General features: G+C 35.9%; 1 protein-coding gene across 1 annotated transcript in view; it reads right to left on the minus strand.

Annotated features, from left to right (window-relative positions):
- The window catches only part of ME1 (malic enzyme 1), a 152,878-nt gene that overhangs the window by 72,874 nt on the left and 60,109 nt on the right, over positions 1–19,895 (minus strand). Inside the window, exons 4-5 of the mRNA XM_021546100.4 lie at positions 16,237–16,312; positions 14,916–15,077 (exon numbers count right to left, since the gene is read on the minus strand). Of these exons, the coding sequence (XP_021401775.3) occupies positions 14,916–15,077; positions 16,237–16,312 (238 nt within the window). The remainder of the gene's footprint in view (positions 1–14,915; positions 15,078–16,236; positions 16,313–19,895) is intronic.

The following is a 19,895-nucleotide window of genomic DNA, read 5'->3' on the forward strand; positions in this document are numbered from 1 at the left end:
TCTTTAAATAAGCTTGTTTTGAAGCCTGAAATACAGGATGATGATACCCTTGAAAAGTGTAACAAAGTCTGTGTTTCCAAATGCTAAGTGAATTTTGGATGAGTTGAATGCTACTAACTGGGTTTGAGGGTGTAGAATACTTTGAAAAAATAAATTGCATAATCAAAGAAATAAAGATTTTTCCTGAAATTTTGTTTTCTTTGAATTACACTAGCCATATGACATACTCACTAAGAAATCACAGCCCCTCCTATCTAAACACCAGACTTTATCAACACGTTTGCCAATGTTAGCAAGGGGTCTCTTACACAAGAAAAAAAGAGCCTTACTCTCTGTTTCTCCCTAAAAGAAGTAGATCTCATCTTTGGAAGTCTCAGGTAATACTTTATCTAGACATCCCCAAAACAAGTATTGGCATACAGGGTACTAACTCTCTTTGTTCCTCAGTTTCCCCTGTGGGCTCCTCCATAGGACAGGATGTCACAAAAGATCCCAAAATAGAAAGCCAAAAGTGGGTATCACAATGGGTCATTCTAGCTATAAAAAAGGAGGAAAACCCCACACAGTGGACATGAGTTTCAACAGTTGAGCTGTTTTAAGTGTGCTCACCTTGTCAAAACCAAGTGGCTGTCAGTTCTTTAGAGACAAAGATATGGCTGTGCTATATTTTCCCACTTGTAACCTTAAAAACATCACTGAAAATTGTCCCTTGTCTGTTCAGACAAAATTCTAGACCTTCAATAGTTGAGGGTTTAAAAGATAATACATTCATAGTGCTTCTTTATCATCAATCTTGAATGTAGTGCTTGAAAGGAATTACTTCTGCGGAATAAAGTTATTAGCAGAGTATTATGAATTTTTTAGTTCAAAATATAAAAATTTATTAAAACTCTAGTGAAGCAATATCCTGATGTAATAGAAAAGTATTTATAATGTTTAAAAATTCTGCTTAAAAGTATTTAAGGTTGTGGAAAAAAATAAAGAGAATATATTCTCTTTCATATATGTGTAATGATACTTTCTTTCATATATGTAATGATATTATCTTTCACATATGTATAATGATACTATAGATTTGCACACCATACTAGACTTTAAAAATTATTTCTCCTTAAAGACAGGCTTCATTTATTAAGCCCAACTTGTTCTTTAATTTAATAAGGTTATTAAAGTGTCAATGTGACCTTTACATCCTGTGCTTGCTTCTGCTCAGGGAGCTTTCTCATTTCTAACCTGAAGAATTACCAGTTATAGCTTCAAATGCTCATTGAACCTTGTTGCTTATATTCCAGTGATTTCCCACGCATACAGCCTTGCCCAGCTGAAAAACTGTCAGCTCCAGCGAACTTTAACAACACAAAATAGAAGTCTCTCTAATGGCTGGAAAGAATGCTTCATGAAGTAATCTTGTAACACGCTATGAAATTACCACAGCCCATCCCCAGGCAAGACTGCACAAAGCCAGGCTGTGCCAAGGACATTCTGTGGGATGTTTCCGGCACATGTATGTGGCACTGAATAAAGGCCCCAGTGTGCAAGTGCTGCGGGCAGACTGTGGCTCTGTGCCCAGGGGCACAAACCCCCAGCCCCCTCGCATGGCACCTTCTGCCTGCATCCCTCCATCCATGGCATGCCATGGCTACCAGAAGGTAGCAAAGCTAAAGAGCACCCAGCCCCCTGAGGGTAACATTTACAAATATACCTGTAATACACAAATGTGTGGTTATGTGAGCCCTCATTAGCAAGGGAGCACCAAGCGCAAAATCCAAAGACAGAAGTTGCAGCAGCAAGGGGCAAGATGCACTTGATTTTTCAGATTTTTCAAGGGACTGCTGTCTCTTCCAAGTCAGAGAATATTTGGGGCACGACTCACTTGTGTCCACGAGTCAGTTTGTGGAACCAAGGGATGGATGAAGAGCTCGTGGCTTGTTGATGGTGCAGGGGCAGAGAGCAGTGCTGCCTTCTAGTGTGAGTCTCTAGATACACCTGAGTCACTCTCATAGTTAAACTCCAAAATAATGGGAATGATAAAATATTTTATAGAAATTATACTTTTATAGAAATTTTCTCTTATGATTTTTAGGTGTAATTCAAGAATTATCAGCACTTGAAACACACAATACTAGTTACAGCCAGTGGTCCATTTATGATGCATATGCCCAAGAAGTTCCTTTCAAAACAAATTGGAATTCAAACTGAACCTCTTTACTTGGTGGGCTCTGAAAGCTACAAGTAATACACACCATATATTGCCATACTTGATATCAAATACTAAAATGTAAACATTTTTAAAGTAATAATACATCTTACACCAGATAAATTTTATCTTTTTCAGAGCAATTTGGCTTTCGTTCCACCTGCTTACCTTTCCAGTATAAGGGAGTCACAAAACAATAACAAAGCTTTTTCAGTATGTTACCATTGTTATTAAAAAAATTCTTGCACTAAATTTACTTCGACTATCTGGCAAAAACTACTCTGTGCACTTTGATCTTTAAGGCAGTTTCCAAACAGGAAAGACCTGGGAAGAACTGAGTAGTGAAACATACCTCAAGTACAACTTTGCTAGCCAACAGATAAAGCAAAAAAAAAGAATGGTATTTCAATGAAATTTAAATGCCATTGGAACCTTTTTTCAGGTCAAACAGCTTACATTGATGATTTTCAACCAGTTTAACTTCTAAAAGTTATTAGAAGTATGTTTCAGAGAATTGCCATAATGAGTCATGGTCTGTTCTTAAGGAAAAAAAAAAAAGCATTTTCCTGACGATTGGATTACATTTTGTATATCAAAGTACAGTAACTGAAAAAAGAAAACCTGCCTTCAGAGCTAGCAAGTTAGCTTGACAGGTTTTCGTACTAAGAAATGAAAAACTAAAAAGTTTTTCAATTCTAAACATAAAATTGTGCCAACATCTTCCACTACAGAAAGTTAGCTTCAAAACTAACATAATAAATTCCTTGTTAAACTAATTAAAGCACCACAGCTCTCCTAGTACCATGCTTGTGTATCACCACCATAGAGATCCATCATGCCCTTCTTTTAAATCTAGATTTACTTATGCACGAAGTGGCAGCTATCACAAGCAGCTCATAACTAAGGCACATGATTACTAGGACAAAGGGGAAATAATCTCTAACACTGGAAAATACTGAGGAAAAGTACAGAAAGATCTATTTCTTGTGTTAATTGTGCCAATCTGAAAATCATGGAATGTTTTCTATGAACAGGGCACTGTCACCATGGATGAAGTACATGTTCATTACAGAACAGGTTCTCAAGCTTTAGAACAAGCTTCCCAGGGAAGTGGTTGAGTTCCCATCCCTGGAGGTATTTAAAAGTACATGTGGCACTTTCAAGACATGGTTTAGTGATGGACTTGGCAGTGCTGGGTTAACAGTGGGATCCAGTGATCTTATAGGTCTTTTCAAACCTAAATTATTCTATGATTCAACCTGCTACCAGAACTATATCTAGCAGAGTTGGTAAGGAAAACAGGGATGGTAAGTCATCGTGCATTTTAAGGAAACAAAACAAAGTAAAACAGCAAAATTAATACTCTGTATTACATTTAATAGTCTGAGAGATCTCTCCTGATGCTAACATCTGTCTGCAGGGATAGGGACAATGCCAATTCCACAAATGCCTGTAATTTGAGTTGGAACTTGGAAGACACACAGAACCATGGTTTTGAGGGAACATTTCATCAGACACAATTTTAGCATTCATAACTCTTTTACACAGTAAAACTGAAAACAAATGGTTGTCTGCATGCCAGTGGCATTTCTTGAAAAACTTAATCATTTGCCTATTAAGAAAACAATAGTCTTGAATAATCCAACATCATTTAGGACTTCAGCACATTGTGCTGCATGTAATCACTAATATTTTAACATACAAACAATAGTCAGAAAGAAATCTGAGAATTCTCATGTATTTTATTAAAGAATTTTCAGAAGAAATCTCACAAGAAATATCCTAAAATTCCTGATATCTACTTTCTATAAAAGCTTTTACTGAATCACAGAAAAGCCTCAGATGGACTATTAAGGTCCCTACACAACTGACCCCCCACAGGCATCACAGAGTTAAAGACTACAGTTCCTTCTTCATGAAATCCAGCTGCTACATGGCTAAAATCTCAGCTACATGTCCTGTCACACATCAAGAAACATGTTACAAAACCCTACACTTTGAAATATAGCTGATGGATAATGGGAACTGGAAGCTATAGAAATAGATTATTACTGCAACCAAACCTTAAGAAGTTTCTTGCTCTCAAAAAACATGAGGGATGACGTGCTAAAACCTACTTGAAGGTCCAGCCATAAGTGCTTATAATAAATCACAGAAGGTGGCCAAACAATCATCTTTAAGAAGAGCCCATACAGTACTCATGGCAGCCTATATAGTACCCTAAAAAACAAGTCTAGCTTCAATTAAATGCTTTTGAGAAGTTGGAGATATTTATCTTTCTTTTTTCCTGTAGTTAGCAGGAGTGTAGCTATCTCAATATATTACATTTTTTAGCTTAATCAAGAGATTTAAGATACAGCTGCTTGGGGTGCTTTAAACACTTCTAATACATCTAATTTTTCTATGCTATTTTTGCAAACCAAGAAACACATATCATTTCCTTTATGTTCATGCATTTACATGCACTAACAATTTACAAATTTTGTTTAGGATAGGTAGCTGGAACGTCTAATTATAAGGATTCATCCAGCTTTCAAAACCAGACAAAAATACTGAAAAAAACCCCAAACAAACATAAAATCAAAAAGCAAATCACCAACAAAGTGTAACAAAAATTCAACAGTGAATATTTACACAAAGAGTAAAGATTTATTGTTTTGAAGATGACAGGCTTGTTATTAATTAGCAGTATTCAGAAAAATGTCATCTTAAAAAACCTTCAAAGACCTTTTTCTCTCATATTTAATATTATACTTATAAAGAGGATTTTGCTAATATTGTATCAGCTCACACGTTATCACAGCAGTGTACATCAGACTCAACAGAATTTTAACAGATCAACAGATACCATTTACAGAACTGAAAATCTTTTTCTAGGTTACCAGTGTATCTCATTTCTACCCCAAAAGTTCTGATATTTTGGTTTTATTTTTTTTCCATTAACATATAACTATAAATCTCCACCACTTGTTGTGACCTCTCCTCAGTTTTATTAAACTTATATCTATTTATTTCATTTATTTCCATAAGCTATTTCCACATGGTCTTTCCTTTGACCCTGACATCCCTGTCTCCTGTGCTGACATTCAGACATTTTCTTTCTTAGAGCCAAATGGCTTGGACCTCTTCCTACACCAATAAGTCACATCAACAGTGTCCCTCGGACTGAAAAAAGTATGTTGATATTATTTTGGTGCTGGCATCTCAACTATATATCTGTCATATCACTAGTAAAAAAAAAGAAAAAGTCATTCTGTGCACAAAGTAGAATATGGTAGTGCAAGGCTGACATTTGTAAGAGCACCTTTACAATTCAAGTGTGATAAGCTTTGTCCCAGATGCTAGGCTGTCTTAGGTGGAGCCATGAATAACACATATTTTCCCACCTTTTGTGATAATAGCAATATTTATGCCCATTCCTTCTCTTGTCTTCCTCGCTTCCTGTGAAATTGCTGACAAGGTTGACAGCAGTTACTGTGAAAGCCAATGAAAACAAACTCTATCTGTTGCTGTCTTCTGAGCATAAAGAATTGGAAATGTCCAATGTATCTTCAAACAAAGTCTGCCATCAATTTAGTCTATGGATATTCATGCATGCTATCCAAAATAAGCATTTCCAGATATGAATTTCTGCCCTCTTTCATAGATCCCCTTGCTCTGGAAAGTGAAGTAAGAAGAAATTAAACGGACTGACAGAACTGTCTGTAACATCAGTACAGAGCTCATTCTCTCTAGTGTCAGCTGAAACTGAGACTTAAATCCTGTGTCACCACCTATATTCTTTCTTCTAAAAACCTTCCCTCTTCAACTTCTCAGGTCTTAAAAATCATTGCCAACACATTGTTTAGTAAATGTGAAAATCTGAGGCACCGCCTAGTTTTGTCACACTTTCCGTGGTCTAAAGAAATAGAGCATTTCACAAAAGAAATAATCATAAATAGCAAATTTCACAATAATAAATTAATAGTCTCAGAAAATGAATACCATATATTCCTAGCCAAAATGACAATATTTAAAGGATGAAAATAGATCAAAAGTAACAGACAATTGCTGAGGTCTTCTCATGCACTAAGCAGTGGAATGGCATTTCTCAAAGAGCAGTGGAATGACAGTTCTCAAAGATAACAAGAGTTTGCTTAATAAGAGGTTGACATAAGTTCAAAACCAAGTTTCAGTCTCTGTAAAAGTCCCCTGAATCACACAGTAACCACATATCAGATGCAGAGAGTGCCAAGTGAAGTGTAAACTGAGTATGAATTCATGTTAGCTAACTTAAGAACCTATACTGGATACTTCTAGGTTCTTTTTATGGTCAACAAGTAAAAAAATATATTAAAGATCATTTTAAAATACAATTTATACTGGTTTGAGACCATTCCTTTACAAGAAGCAGCACTTGTTCCCCTTACAAATTTCACCTAGGAGGACTAGCTTAGGTTAAGATGACAAGTTTGGTTTGGCTCTAGAGTCTCAAGACTAATAATTTAAACACACGATTAGAACTGTCCATTCCAATGAACCTTAAGTATGGGAAAGAAAGAGGCAGAAACATTGCTGACTAAGTGGGTATACCAGAAAAGTCTAGATTTGGGTTTAGTACACAGGCAACATGGAAAGGTTGGGTGGTTACAAGAAGACTGCAAACACATATTTAGTATTTTTTGAATGCATAAGAGAACTTTAGGAAAGGCAATTTAGAATTATGGCAGATGTAAGTCTGGCACTGAAATATACAACAATGTATTATTTTATACAACACGCATCTTAAAAATATAGTACGTACTTGAAAATATCCTTTCATTTAATTATACTGGAACAACTGAATGAATTTTTTAAAATGCAATAGCATTTTGTTGTACAATAACTATAGTAAGTCCCTGGTGAAAAAAAATCTTTCCCCATTGTTTTTTTATGTATTTAGAAAGGACTGTAAGTACTTTTGCTACTGGCAGGAAATGAGAATCAAGGTATTTTTCACCCTCTATTAGGGTAAAAGAAGATGAGTACTATAACAGTAGCAATGTAAACACATAATTCCTTTCTCCTACAATAGTAAAGAACAAAGGCCATTACACGTGACGGCAACATTAAAGAAAATGCTGATAGTACATATTCTGAAATGAATAAAAATATTTAAAGATAATAGATGTTTGAAATCCAGGCTCATTTATATTTGAGTTTTATTGGTAAAAGCTCTGGTTCTCACAGCTGTTGATGTATGCCTAACAAAATATGAAAAAGCAGCTAAACAAAAATAAGAGACGCAATATGTTCCCCTGGGAACACCATGGTAAAGAATAGCAAATTATCTTCTACATTTGAAAATAAGTCAAAACTTTTGACAGCTCTAAATACTGTGGGAAATGCTGTTCCTCTCTGGGCACAATTACTTCATAAAAGGGGTAGGCAATGTTTTGTGTTTCAGCTCTCTTACTATATCATTAGTAGAATGCATCCCCGAGGAAACTGAAGACATTTGTACACAGTCTTCTTGAAGGTTCAATATAAAAAGCCACGGAAATACACAGTAAGACAGAAGATACAGAAGAAAAAATAATTTAAAAATTGCAGAAGGCTAGGGACAAAACAGACAACTCAAAGAGGTTGTCTTTAGAAGACTAAAACACACTGGAAATCTCAGTATTTTGGGCAAATCTAGATTTATTACTAAATTTACAAATTCTCAACCCATCTGAGTTAAAACACTGAGTAAAAATAACTTAGAAAAATTTTCAAGTTGTGAATGTATTACAGACATATTGTAGCTATTCAATAAGAGCATTAAAGAGCAATAAAATGAAAACTCTCCAAAATTACTGAAGAACATCCACTGTCAGATACTCATGATCCAGTCAAACATGCCACCCACCAGTCCCTGCACTGAGGGAAAATGGTGGGTCTTGTTAGTGCCATCCCTTCTCCAGAGCATTTTTTAAGTCTGTAAGTGTAATGTGGATGCTGGCACAGTTCCAGGTGTTCACGTTACTTAAATAAAGCATGTTTAGGAGAGATTGATGATGCTGTATTTATTTTAGATGTGGATCTTTTAAAACACACTGGAAAGATAAGATTAAACCCCTCAATTTTAGAATATGCATCTATAAAATGCATATTCCCTCTTCTAATACATTCCCTCCCTAATACATTCCCATTCCCTCTTCTAATACAAACTCAGGCCACTTCAAATAACCGAATAGATTTAAAAGAAGACTACTGATTCTGACAAAATAACAGTGTGGGGTATTTTTTCCTTCACAATGGGCTAGGCAGGACTTTAAGTTCAGATATCACTTTACTTTTCAATACTTCTTAACACTGAAGAGAGAATGGAAAAATTTACTCATGACACTGACTCCAGAGAAACTAGTATCCAATCACATTATTTTCTTGCCAACTTGAAGTTCAGAGCGGGGAAGACAAAGCCATGGTCATCTATTTTCTCCCTTCCTCAAGTGCTGACTGTATACTGCCAGGGAAGGCAGTACAGCAACAAGATCTAAGGGCAAAAAATCCACTTGTAAGATAAAACTTAACTGGTAAAGGAAAGTGCAATTATCTCCTACCAGACAGGCACAGACAGGCAGCAACCAAAAGATAAAAATACACATAATATTTACTTCATCAATAGTTTTATAAATGTTAGTTAATGCTTGGAACTCAGCACCACTGAGCCACAGCATTACCTCTGAGCACTTTCTCTGAGTATGTACTGAGTATGTACTTTCTCTGAGCACTTTACTCTGAGCCTGACTATTTTGTGGAGCATATAAAAAAGGCCTCTTTCCATCACTCCAGTTAATTTGGTCAGTAACATTTCAACATACCTAAATGAAAAGCTGCACATCTGGAAACCTGTTTTGATCACACACAGTGTCATTTGTATTGCAGAAATATGCAAAACTACTAGGGAACACACTGAAGAATATAACCTAGAAATGAGATTCTCATATATGTACCAGATACAAAAATAGACTCGTTATATATATGGGACCAACCTCTATTCATATAATTCAGGAAATGTTACTGCTATGTTACAGTAAAACTGTCACTGAAATGTCTCCAGTTCTAACAATCATCATTCAAGGGGAAGTTCACAGGAACGTTTTAAAATCAGAGAGCATAATCATTCCCATTATGTATTTGCTAAATTAAAAAAAATGTGTAAAAAGTGCCACTCCTCTACATATGAACACAAATTGTGATTGTCTTTTATTTAGAAATCCCTGCAGCTCTGCACGATTATTTACTTGACACATTTATATCTTTAGATCGATAAGGTATGAAATTGACGGTTTCCTCTATAATCAGTTTTCTAATGCCCAGGTTTCTATTTTGTTGAAATATGAATAAGAAAAGCAAGTTTGTTTCTGTTTTCTCATCAGCTTTCATTTGCACATTTATGTGTAGGTACTCCTCAAGCATATGAATCTTGGAAGGTTAGTACTAATTCTTACAACAATTGGAAATAATATGGGGAAATACAGAAAGCTAACTAGGATAAGCTGAAAAGCTGAGCTTGAATTTGCACCTCAGCTTTCCTGGACTGCATATTCCAGCACAGATGTCTGTCATTCCTCCAGAGGAGTTGGAACTACTAGCCCAGGCATACTCATTGACCAATTCAGGGCAACTGTGAGAACCATCACATTCCTGTACTTCAGTATTTTAGTAAGTTAAGAGAAAAAAATATTCCAAAGCAAGCATGCAGGAAACAGCTTGAAATAGCAACCCACAAGTCCCTGAACCACCACACAGGAAAGAGTAGCTGCCCTAGCAGCTGCCCTGCATATTTCTCCCTGTTGTGCACTTTTCAGTGCTTAAATCATAGAATTACTTAGGTTGGAAAATACCTTTAAGATCATTAAGTCCAACTGTTGATCCAGTATTGCCAAGTCCAGCACTAAACTATGTCTCTAAGCACGACAGCTACATAGCTTTTAAATACCTCCAGCAATGGGGACTCTACCACTTCCCTGGGCAGTCTGTTCCAATGTTTAACAACCCCTTCTGTGAATAAATTCTTCCTAATACCCATGTAAAACCCACCTGTTGGAGCTTGAGGCCATTTTCTCTCATCCTATCCCTTATTACTTTGGAGAAGAGACCAACAGTTCAGATACACATTTTTAAAAGCAAAGTGGCCATCATGATTCATCTGCACATTAAGGGCATATATATGGGACAATCAGCTATTTTAGCTATGTCTACACAGGGCAAGAGAATGTGTGCCCAGCTTCCTTGCAGCCATTGGAGCTGCAGCTGGAATGACCTCTGATCCCTGGGCAATCCACATGGCACTGCACTCAGAGCACCACAATGTCTTCTGCTAGAAACTGCCTGTGTAAAAAGTCCTTTCAATATGAACTGTCCTGGCTCTTCCACATTGTGTAAAGGTACTGTTTGAAAGAGCTGAATGCTTTCTACCTAAACTGAAATTTATGGTAAATAGTTTAAATTTAAAGCTAACACACAGTCTTTCCAAATCTCCCACAACAGGCTATTGCCAGTATTGAATTTACACATGTGATTAGTTTAGAATTGGTCTGGCAGCCATGAACTTGTCAAAGCTTCTTTTCAAAGGTATCAAATAAACACAGGTCTCATTTCTCTGCTAAGCATCCAGTATTAGATTAAAATCTTTATGGTCAAAATAAACCCTTTCACCATTGGTTTGACTTCTATATAACACAAGACATCAGTCTTGCATTACTCTTCTGTCTGAATAACAGTACTTTAACTAGACCACGTCTCTTTTGTGACCCTTGAACAATAAAATATTGCCTCCAAGTCACTGATAAAGATATTAAACATTGCAGAGCTGAAAAAAATCCCCTCAGATACCTTAAACCCACAAGTATTTTATTATTCCTCACAGAAAAATGTATTTTAAATTGCATTTTCTTCAGGAACACAGGAGGCCTGCTTTGCTTTTCATTAGTTTTGTTTCTTAAAAGAAACAGTAAAAATTCAAATGTCTTTCAAAGATAAAAAAATAAGTCAACCAAAATTCTGTAAACTCTCATTGGACCAGGATCATTGCATTTTCAATAAGAGCCCTACCTTTAATCCAATCTTCCTGAGTTTTTTCAATTCATCCCAGATACACCTAAGAAAAAACTAGTACTTCCTCCACACCCAGCTCAGCATGGTACAAAGAAAGCTTTAAGCACTTTTTTTTTTTTTTTTTTTTTCATAACTGACAGAGCATTATTTGGATATTCTGATTTAAGGATCTTGATAAACTTTTAAAGCTTTTTCAGCATATTCATTTGCTGTTAATAAAATGGGAAATAGGACTTCTTGCCAATAGGGACAATCCAATACTTCCTTAGGTACCATCATAAAGGAAAAGCATCAGGAAAAACAGAAAACTTAATGAAAATAATTATGAATAGTAAGAATGAAGTTACTTTTCTTTAGTGTCTTTTCCTTTTATTACTGCCTATAAAGATAGTTTTTGACCTTGGTTTCTATTACTAGGCTTTGCTGTTTGTTGGTTTTATTAAACTGTCAGTTTTCACATCCCTGTAAGCCAGACTGATTTTGACAGACTGACAAACCAACAAGGCTTGTCTCAACATTGTTTATTTCATGAGAGTTTATTCACATCTTTTAAGCAGAAAACAATCATCACTCTAATTTTGATGTTTAAATGCTTCCCTTTGATCCAGCTTGATTGTTTCCATCATTTTTAAGCCATCCCATGCTGAATATGTGTTTCAGCTAGATCTCCACTACATTCCAGCTGTGTGTATCTTGACAATTATTCATTTTTCTTCTATAGTTTATTTCTTTAAACATTGCAAGTCGATTTAACATATAACTCTGCAAATTTAGATGAATATTCAGGATCCAGAGATCATACCACCTCAGGACTTCCAACAACACTTTCATATCAGCACTCAGACTAATGCCTAAGTATGTCTTCATTGTATTGAAATCCCACCTCATCCTCACATCTAAAATATACACGACTACTGGTAAGGCATAACATTTAGTGAAATTCTAGCAGTACTCCAAATAATATTTTAAATGCTGTGAATAATAATTTTCCTCAGTAATTACTCGCCCTGTCAATACCTTACAAAACAGGCCTGTTATTTTTGGCAGCAGTCAACACCGTTTCTTTTGGACACTCAGTCCTACACTGACTACATGGAACCATTTACTGGCTTGGTCACACGGGACTTTCTACTAGGTCAAGTTTTTAAACATAAATAAGCAGTTTTCATTTCTCTTGCTTATTATCTAGGCAATTGTGTAAAAATGCTCTGCTTGCTTCTCTCTTCTCTCCTAGATTTTATGAGTAACAAATAAATATCCCAGCTAAAAATACCTCTGCTAAAACTAACAGTATCAAGGACTTTAAAAACCACCTCAAATGGAATAAGTTGCTCCTCAAAGTTAGTGGTTTGAGTTCTGTACACAACAAAACAATATAGGATGAGAGATTGTGAAGTTGGTGGTTTTTGCAATATGCTTTTGAGTAGAATTAATCTTTCTGGAGAATTTGCAGGTTGTTCACCTCCACATTATAGTTGCCAAAAGTATATTTTTAAAACTTCCTTTGAAGCAGGGAGGCCCCCACAGAATGGGAGAAGGAACTAATCTAAATGGAAAACATCTGCACATTTAAAAAAACACGTTCAGCATAATTATTATTTATATACGCACAAGTTGTCAGAGTGATTTCTATTGTGTCTTACTATGGAAAATCCTGACTAGACTAAGAAAATACAGCCTAAAAATACACTTATTTTTTCAAGAGGTTTAGTTTTAAAGATAAGGAATTTCAATACAATTCCATGCCAGCTTGGCCTAATATAATCAGCTTAGCCAGCAAAATGTGGATGCTTTTTAGACATTTCAGTTCTCTGTAGTGACTCATCAATTGGTTACATGAACGTAAGTGTTAAGGAGGGAGCAGAGATGTGCCACTGGGTGAGAGGAAGAGTGTTGAAGGAAGAAACTAAGAGAGATGGTGCCCCAGGATCCCTGACTTTGACTAAAGAAGCCTGAGAACTGTATCCAAGCTTCCATTAATGAATACTATCATCAGGCCCATGTCATGTAATCAGTTAAGGGGTACAGCAACAAAGTCACACCTGTTCACACCCCAAGAGCTGAATGCAGAGGTCACATTCCCTCCTAATAAGAAGCCTAATAAGAAGTCATATCCCAAAGTGAAAAAAAAAAAAAATAAACAAAAAACAAAAGGCATCCTCCTGATCAGAAGGTATTTCAGAGCATCAACAAACTTCAGGTCACACAAATTTTATGCACATTGTAATACTTTGTTGGCTACTCCTTCATAGACATTGAACTCAATGCTTAATCACAAGAACAGTGATATAGAAGCTGAGCTGCTACCATGGATAAGCCTGTTTTGCTGATGCTGTGTGTATATATAGGTGTTTGATATCTTTCAAGCAAATAATATACTACAAAAAATTAAAATTAGAATGAAACAGAAGCATAAAAGCAAAATGAAAAGCCTAATGAAGTATCAGAAGTAGCTGATGCAATTAACTGCTTAGAAACATTCATTAATAGATTACAAAACTGCCACAACTGCTCAAAACCAAAATAACTGTTCAAACCAAGAATACAAATGTTTTATAGATATTGAGACTTATATGCTAATTGATGTGGCTACTTCCTACAGTGTTCAGATACATCTCACAAGAAAGCCTGTTTGCTTTTAGAAGGGGGCTCTGATGGGACAGAGACAGAGAGGGGAGTAGGCATTTCTTGTTCAGTAATGCTTTCATCAGCCATTGCCTAAATGACCCCACTGGGGCAGGGGTGAGGGTGTGTGTATAAAGCTGAAGATGAACACACCCAACCCAACAATCCAGGAGCTCCAGCTAAATTTACTAGTCCAGGAATGCTTTGTTTAGCTACAATGCACATAAATCTCTGATCCATTTATCATGCATAAAGTTTAACACTTGTATCATTCATAATACAACCTCTCTACTTCTACAAAAGTGCAAATACATTGCAGGTGATTTTATTTTTAATTTAACATCATCCAGAGCCTTCAAGTATTTAAATGTTCTTTCATTCTTTTGGACAAAAAAAAAAAAAAAGTGAAGATCAAGGCCAAGTAATTAACCAGTAATCCCAAGAGTACTGGAAAGAAGAGAGCCAATTTTCAACAAGTTTAAATCTCAGAATTTCACACAAAAGGGAAGCCAAGTTAAGGAGGTCCACCTACTTGAAGCACTAGAGCCTCACTTCTAGAAAATTTACAGTGCTTTTTATAACTAAAGGGAACATATAACTGAATTATATAAACACACCTTGCCAGCACACATCAGACTACAGCCTCAAGCAATTCACCAAAAAGAGGGGCATAATTATTCTGAATCTGAATTCAAAATTCACATCGGAAATCACTGTAGAAAAATTCTGTGACAGAAGTGGAGAAAGAACGCTGCTTCAAATTATATTTTTAACTCTATCATCCTCCTCTTCTTGAGACCAAATTTCCTGTACCACATTTTAACATGTACAGTGTATGCAGCACATTTTTAGAGGCAACAGTGACCATAATTACTTAAACCTTACAAAACAGTCTGCACTGCACATTAGGATGAGTATATCTACACTGTATATTAGGATAAGACATTTTCCTTACAACCTTTTAGTTTGCATAGAATCAAAGCTGATATTGTAAGAAAAACCCCTCACTACACTGCAGAAAAGGATTTACCTCATTATCTGTTCCCACATCCAACATCACTGGTAGACACTCATGAGGTTTTACTCCACCACATGCTGTATAAAGTGCCAGTTTACCAACAGGAATGCCCATTCCATAACAGCCAAGGTCTCCAAGCCCAAGAATACGTTCACCATCAGTCACCACAATAGCCTGGAGGAAGAAATTAAGGCATTGTAAAAATCACTTCCTTGCTTGTATGTACCAAGTATTCCATTATTTTCTTACCATCATTTTTTATTTTACATGTATAAACTGTAGTAGGTGCAAACAAATCAATAGTACAACAAAAGCAGAAAAATTATTTTATTATATTTTACTGTGGTTTTGTTACACTATTTTAGACCTTTGCTTCACTGTAAATGGGACTTTCATGTAAAACTTTTAAGAATACACAAGAGAGGTATTTAGTATTACATTACAACAGAACTGGCATTTTTCCCTCTCACATTTTTCTGTCAACAGTATGAAAACAGAATAGGAAGAGAAAGGAAGTTATCCACAAAAAAAGAACCATAACTCCTGGGTTTTGTCATGTCTGTTTTCAGCAGAACTAGAGCCAGTCACTCCTACTGGCCTTTCACAGGGCTGTCTACAACCACCTGATTCTAACCTTCAAAGATGTATGTCTTCCTCTCTTGAGTAAATAACACCCTCTATCATACTTATATATATCAGGAAGCATGTGCTCTCATTGACAGAAATATAGTAATTTAGTAAACCCAAAAAAGTGTCTATGCTAATAAGAAAGACTTTTCATAATAAAGAAGTGCTCAGTATGGCAAACAGCTGACAACACAATAGTTTTCTTGTCATACTCAGTAGCAAGTCATTTTAGTTGGAAATGTAAGATTTTTTTTTAAGAGAGATCATGAAGCACTGTAAGTGGAGAACTATTAACTCAAACTCTAGAATGGGGTTGCCAAGAGATCATGTGATACTCAAAACTCAGAGGCTGGACATAGTAACTGAGTAACCTGTCCTGGCTGACCTCATTTGAGCATGAGGATGGCCTAGATGAGTGCCTTCCTACCTCACCCATTCTTTGATTTCCTGAAATGCAGAAAAAGCATTCAGGTTTTTTTTTTTTTACATAATATTCAATGTAATTGACCAATTAATCAGTAAAGGACATCTATAGTTAAAAAACCAAGTGTTTAAATGCCTCAATCTTTGGCTGTAACAGCATTCTTTCTGCTGAAAAAATGAATTAAGAAATCACCAAAATCTAAACTTATAAAAAATATCTTAACTAATTAATCTTGGGTACAAAACAGCATCAGCTTTGTTATGCAACTAAAACTGTACTTACCTTGATGACACTTTCTGGCCAGGATTTAAGCATTGTAGCAATGTGACCCCGGTCATGGATAGAAATAAAAAGACCTCTGCAAATAAAAAAAAAAAACAAAAAAAAAAAAACCAACTTTTTATATAAAGAGTTAACTACTAATTATAAATCAATGTAATATAAATAAAGTAAGTAAAATCAAATCATACATTAAATCTACACAAATGTGTTCCTAGCATACATAAATTAAGTTCAATTATGAGAGCTTAATTTTGTATGAATAAATAAATTAATCATCTGCATTTAGAAGTCAGAGAACAAGTAACTTAGCAAAGATTTACTGAGCAGAGAGAACCTGTAAAAGTCCTTTCTGAAACCAACTCACTCAGCACTTGATCTGTTCAAGTGTGTTCATTAGTTGTCCCTGACCACAAAATGAGTTCCTCTTATGACAGTAATCATTATTGCCCCAGAGTCCTAACATTTACAAATAAGAATAGGCCAAAGCTTTAAGCTATAAACAAAACCTGAAACAAACCAGATATTACCATTACATAAAATAATTCAGGAGCATTTAGTTATGTGTTTGGAAAACAGTCTCCCTATTTTATTAAATTACCATTTTCTGTCTAGAGTTCATTTAATTCCATTTCTTATCTATTTCTTTCATGTGAGATAGCAGAAAATGCCATCTCTCAAAACCCATGAATGCACTTAAATGCAATCTCTCAAAATCCACAAAGGAAACATCAATGAAGATACCCATGCCAAAGATACCCTCTTGTAATTACATTTTGCATTATTAAGTATAAGGCATCATCTTCTACAATTATTCTGAAGCATTTTCTGTTGCCTATTTCAAAAACATTAAAGCTAAACTTAGAGAAAATTATTGAAAAAATAACTGAAATTCAAGTCTATAAGAATGTGACCTCATTCATACAAGTGGGTCTTATAGGTCTAAATAAAAGTAATAAATCAGGAAAATCCTTATCAGATATGACTGCATATGTATCAAGTCAAGCAAATAATCTCCTGCAGTGTTAACCAAGACAGCAAAATTAGTCCAAACATTATATGTAATCTCATATGTTTAAATGTTTCAAACATACTAGATTATATATTTGTATATTAATTATCATGCAATTTATATTTTTATATTGAATTTTGTATTTAAGTGTCTTCTTTCCCTCTTCGCTGTCAAAAGTATGCAACCTAAATTCTTTATTATTTAGGACAAAAAGCAATGTAAACCAAACTGCGACTAACCAAAGTATTTAATTTTACACATTTTCCCCTAGAACTAGAAATTCTCTCATCCTGGCATTTCTAATTTATTCTCCTTTTGTGTCCACTTCCCATGCACAGAACTAACAGACCAGGCTGGATATTAATGTTATCTCAGTTGTTTCAAAATAAGTAACATCTGACAGCAAATTAATTTCTCCATCCCAGTGGAGGCAGCGGGCCTTCAGGGACAGGAGGGTTAATTTTACCACACTTTGGGAAAGTCCTGGTATTTACTGCACCCAAGCATATCTATTTGTGACCGAGCTACCTGAAAAAAGATGTTCCTTAACAATGAAATCCATAAAACAGCAAAGAAAAATACATGATGCTTCTTTTCTGATGTATTGTACCGTACATCATTTTGTAAAACAGCCTGCAAACTGTTAAATCATACAATATATCTTATCAAAAGTGCTAGCCTCAAGAGACAGCTGTGACAGATGAGTATTGAAAGCAGGCACAGAGTGCTGGAAGAAAGCGATCTTGTGGGATCACTCCTCTCCTTGTCTCCATTCTCCAATTAACACCAACCTAACAGATTTGTGTTAAATGAAGCAAGATTTTTTATTGATTTTCTAGAGAGTCAGAGCCCAGCCCAGTGTGCCTAAATGACCTCTTCCTTGCAAGTTAGGGAGAGAGGTCACCATGGAATAAATTCCCCAGCAGAGGGAAATAAAGACAGGGTGGCTGGTCCAGAAGGAATTTTGTCAGAACAATTGTAAAGACCTTTGAATATGTATTCAGAGAGTATTTCAGAAACCTGTTCAAGCAGGATCAGATTCAAGCCACAATGGAAAACAGAAGCTGAAATGTAAATAATTATATCAAAAGCATTTCATTCCTCTCTTTCTCCCTTTTCCTTCATTATTTCTGTAGTTTAGTAAGGCATTTATGGATATACTGGCCTGACCAAGAATATGCTCTTAAATTCAAAGGAACAGAGTAAAAGAGATTATTTTTTTTAATTCTTTTATCTGGATCTCTTTTCATTATCCTTAATTTCTTTAACTAAAACACTTTTCTTCCGGAAGGTACTCTCTGCAAGTAGGTACACCAGGTTGGTAAGAGGCACCCTGACTTGCGAAGGTGTCAGCCACAAGAATATGCAGCCAGTACTACTGGGACTGAATTCACTGGCAATTCTACCTGCAGATAGCCATCAAAAGGTAGCACTACATGTGTATTTTTTTCTTTTCTATGAGGTCATGCTATAGCCAGGGAAAGTACCAACTGCATAAGTTTATTTTAATTGGAATAGGGCTGAGAAGCTGAAAAGGTAGCCAGCAATCTGGCTACTGGCTACCTAGCAGACATAGTTATTTTGGGGTTGTCATAGCACAGCTACAAGAAGAATAAAGCAGGAGGTAAGCTACATGATTTAAACTGGATTCAGTTCTACATGGATTTAAATCTGGAAATATGACTGAATTATCCATTTCGGTATAATGTTAATGATAAAAATAAGCACTGTCATGCCAGTGATGCACACCCTACTCTGCTGGACGACAAAGAGATGGACTGCAGGATGTGAATCTGTCTGACAAAGCACTTCAGCATGGGGCCACTAAAGCAGATGGACAAGTAATACATATAACAACATGGAGAAAGAAGCAAGACACAGGGAAAATATGGGGAAGAACATGGTGCTTGTTTTTCAGCATGCACATACTCACATTTCTAAGAAGAAAAGCAACTCATGGGGAAGCAGGATTAAGTTCTCTTGCACACACTTTCAGAGCAGTCCAGGTTGGCAAGCTCACCGGAATAGCAACTGTAGGTTTTACAGCACAGTGTGGTCCTTTCTATTTTAATTGGTATCCCGCTTATACATATTATCTTTTCTTGTAAGGCAAGAAGGCCAATCACCAGAACTGCAAGTTAAAACTGTTCTGAAGTTTGCAGCCTCAGATCAGTCTTCTAATTAATGTGTTCATTTTGAACAGGGTGCAGTACAGATTGTCTTGCCTAAACACGTATGATAGAACTTGCCTGAACACATATGCAGAAATGCTCATCTAGAACCAGTTTGGCCCAGTGAGCCCTCAGCTCAGCACTGGCTGATACCAGCCCAGCCAAAGCAAGCATTGCTAGTGACACCCACTTCAGCTAGCCAGAAAATGTATGAAACTACAGGAATAAGAGGAATAATTAGACAAAGACGTAACTATGCCTCCTTTCTTCTCATCACACCAGCTGAAAGACTGAAGAGTAAGGGGGGGAGCCCACATGAAGACATCAAGATCCACTCAACAAAGGGTGGATCTATTTTGGGTCACTGAGCTCACTACACTGTAGCAAATTTTACCAGTTATGTGGAGGTCATTCTACAGCACATGATTTGGGTCTGTTTTATTAAAATTCTCATCTATGAGAACAAAGTCAACGGAATT

Source organism: Lonchura striata, chromosome 3 (assembly GCF_050655825.1).
Source record: "Lonchura striata isolate lonStrDom1 chromosome 3, ASM5065582v1, whole genome shotgun sequence".
NCBI lineage: Eukaryota > Metazoa > Chordata > Aves > Passeriformes > Estrildidae > Lonchura > Lonchura striata.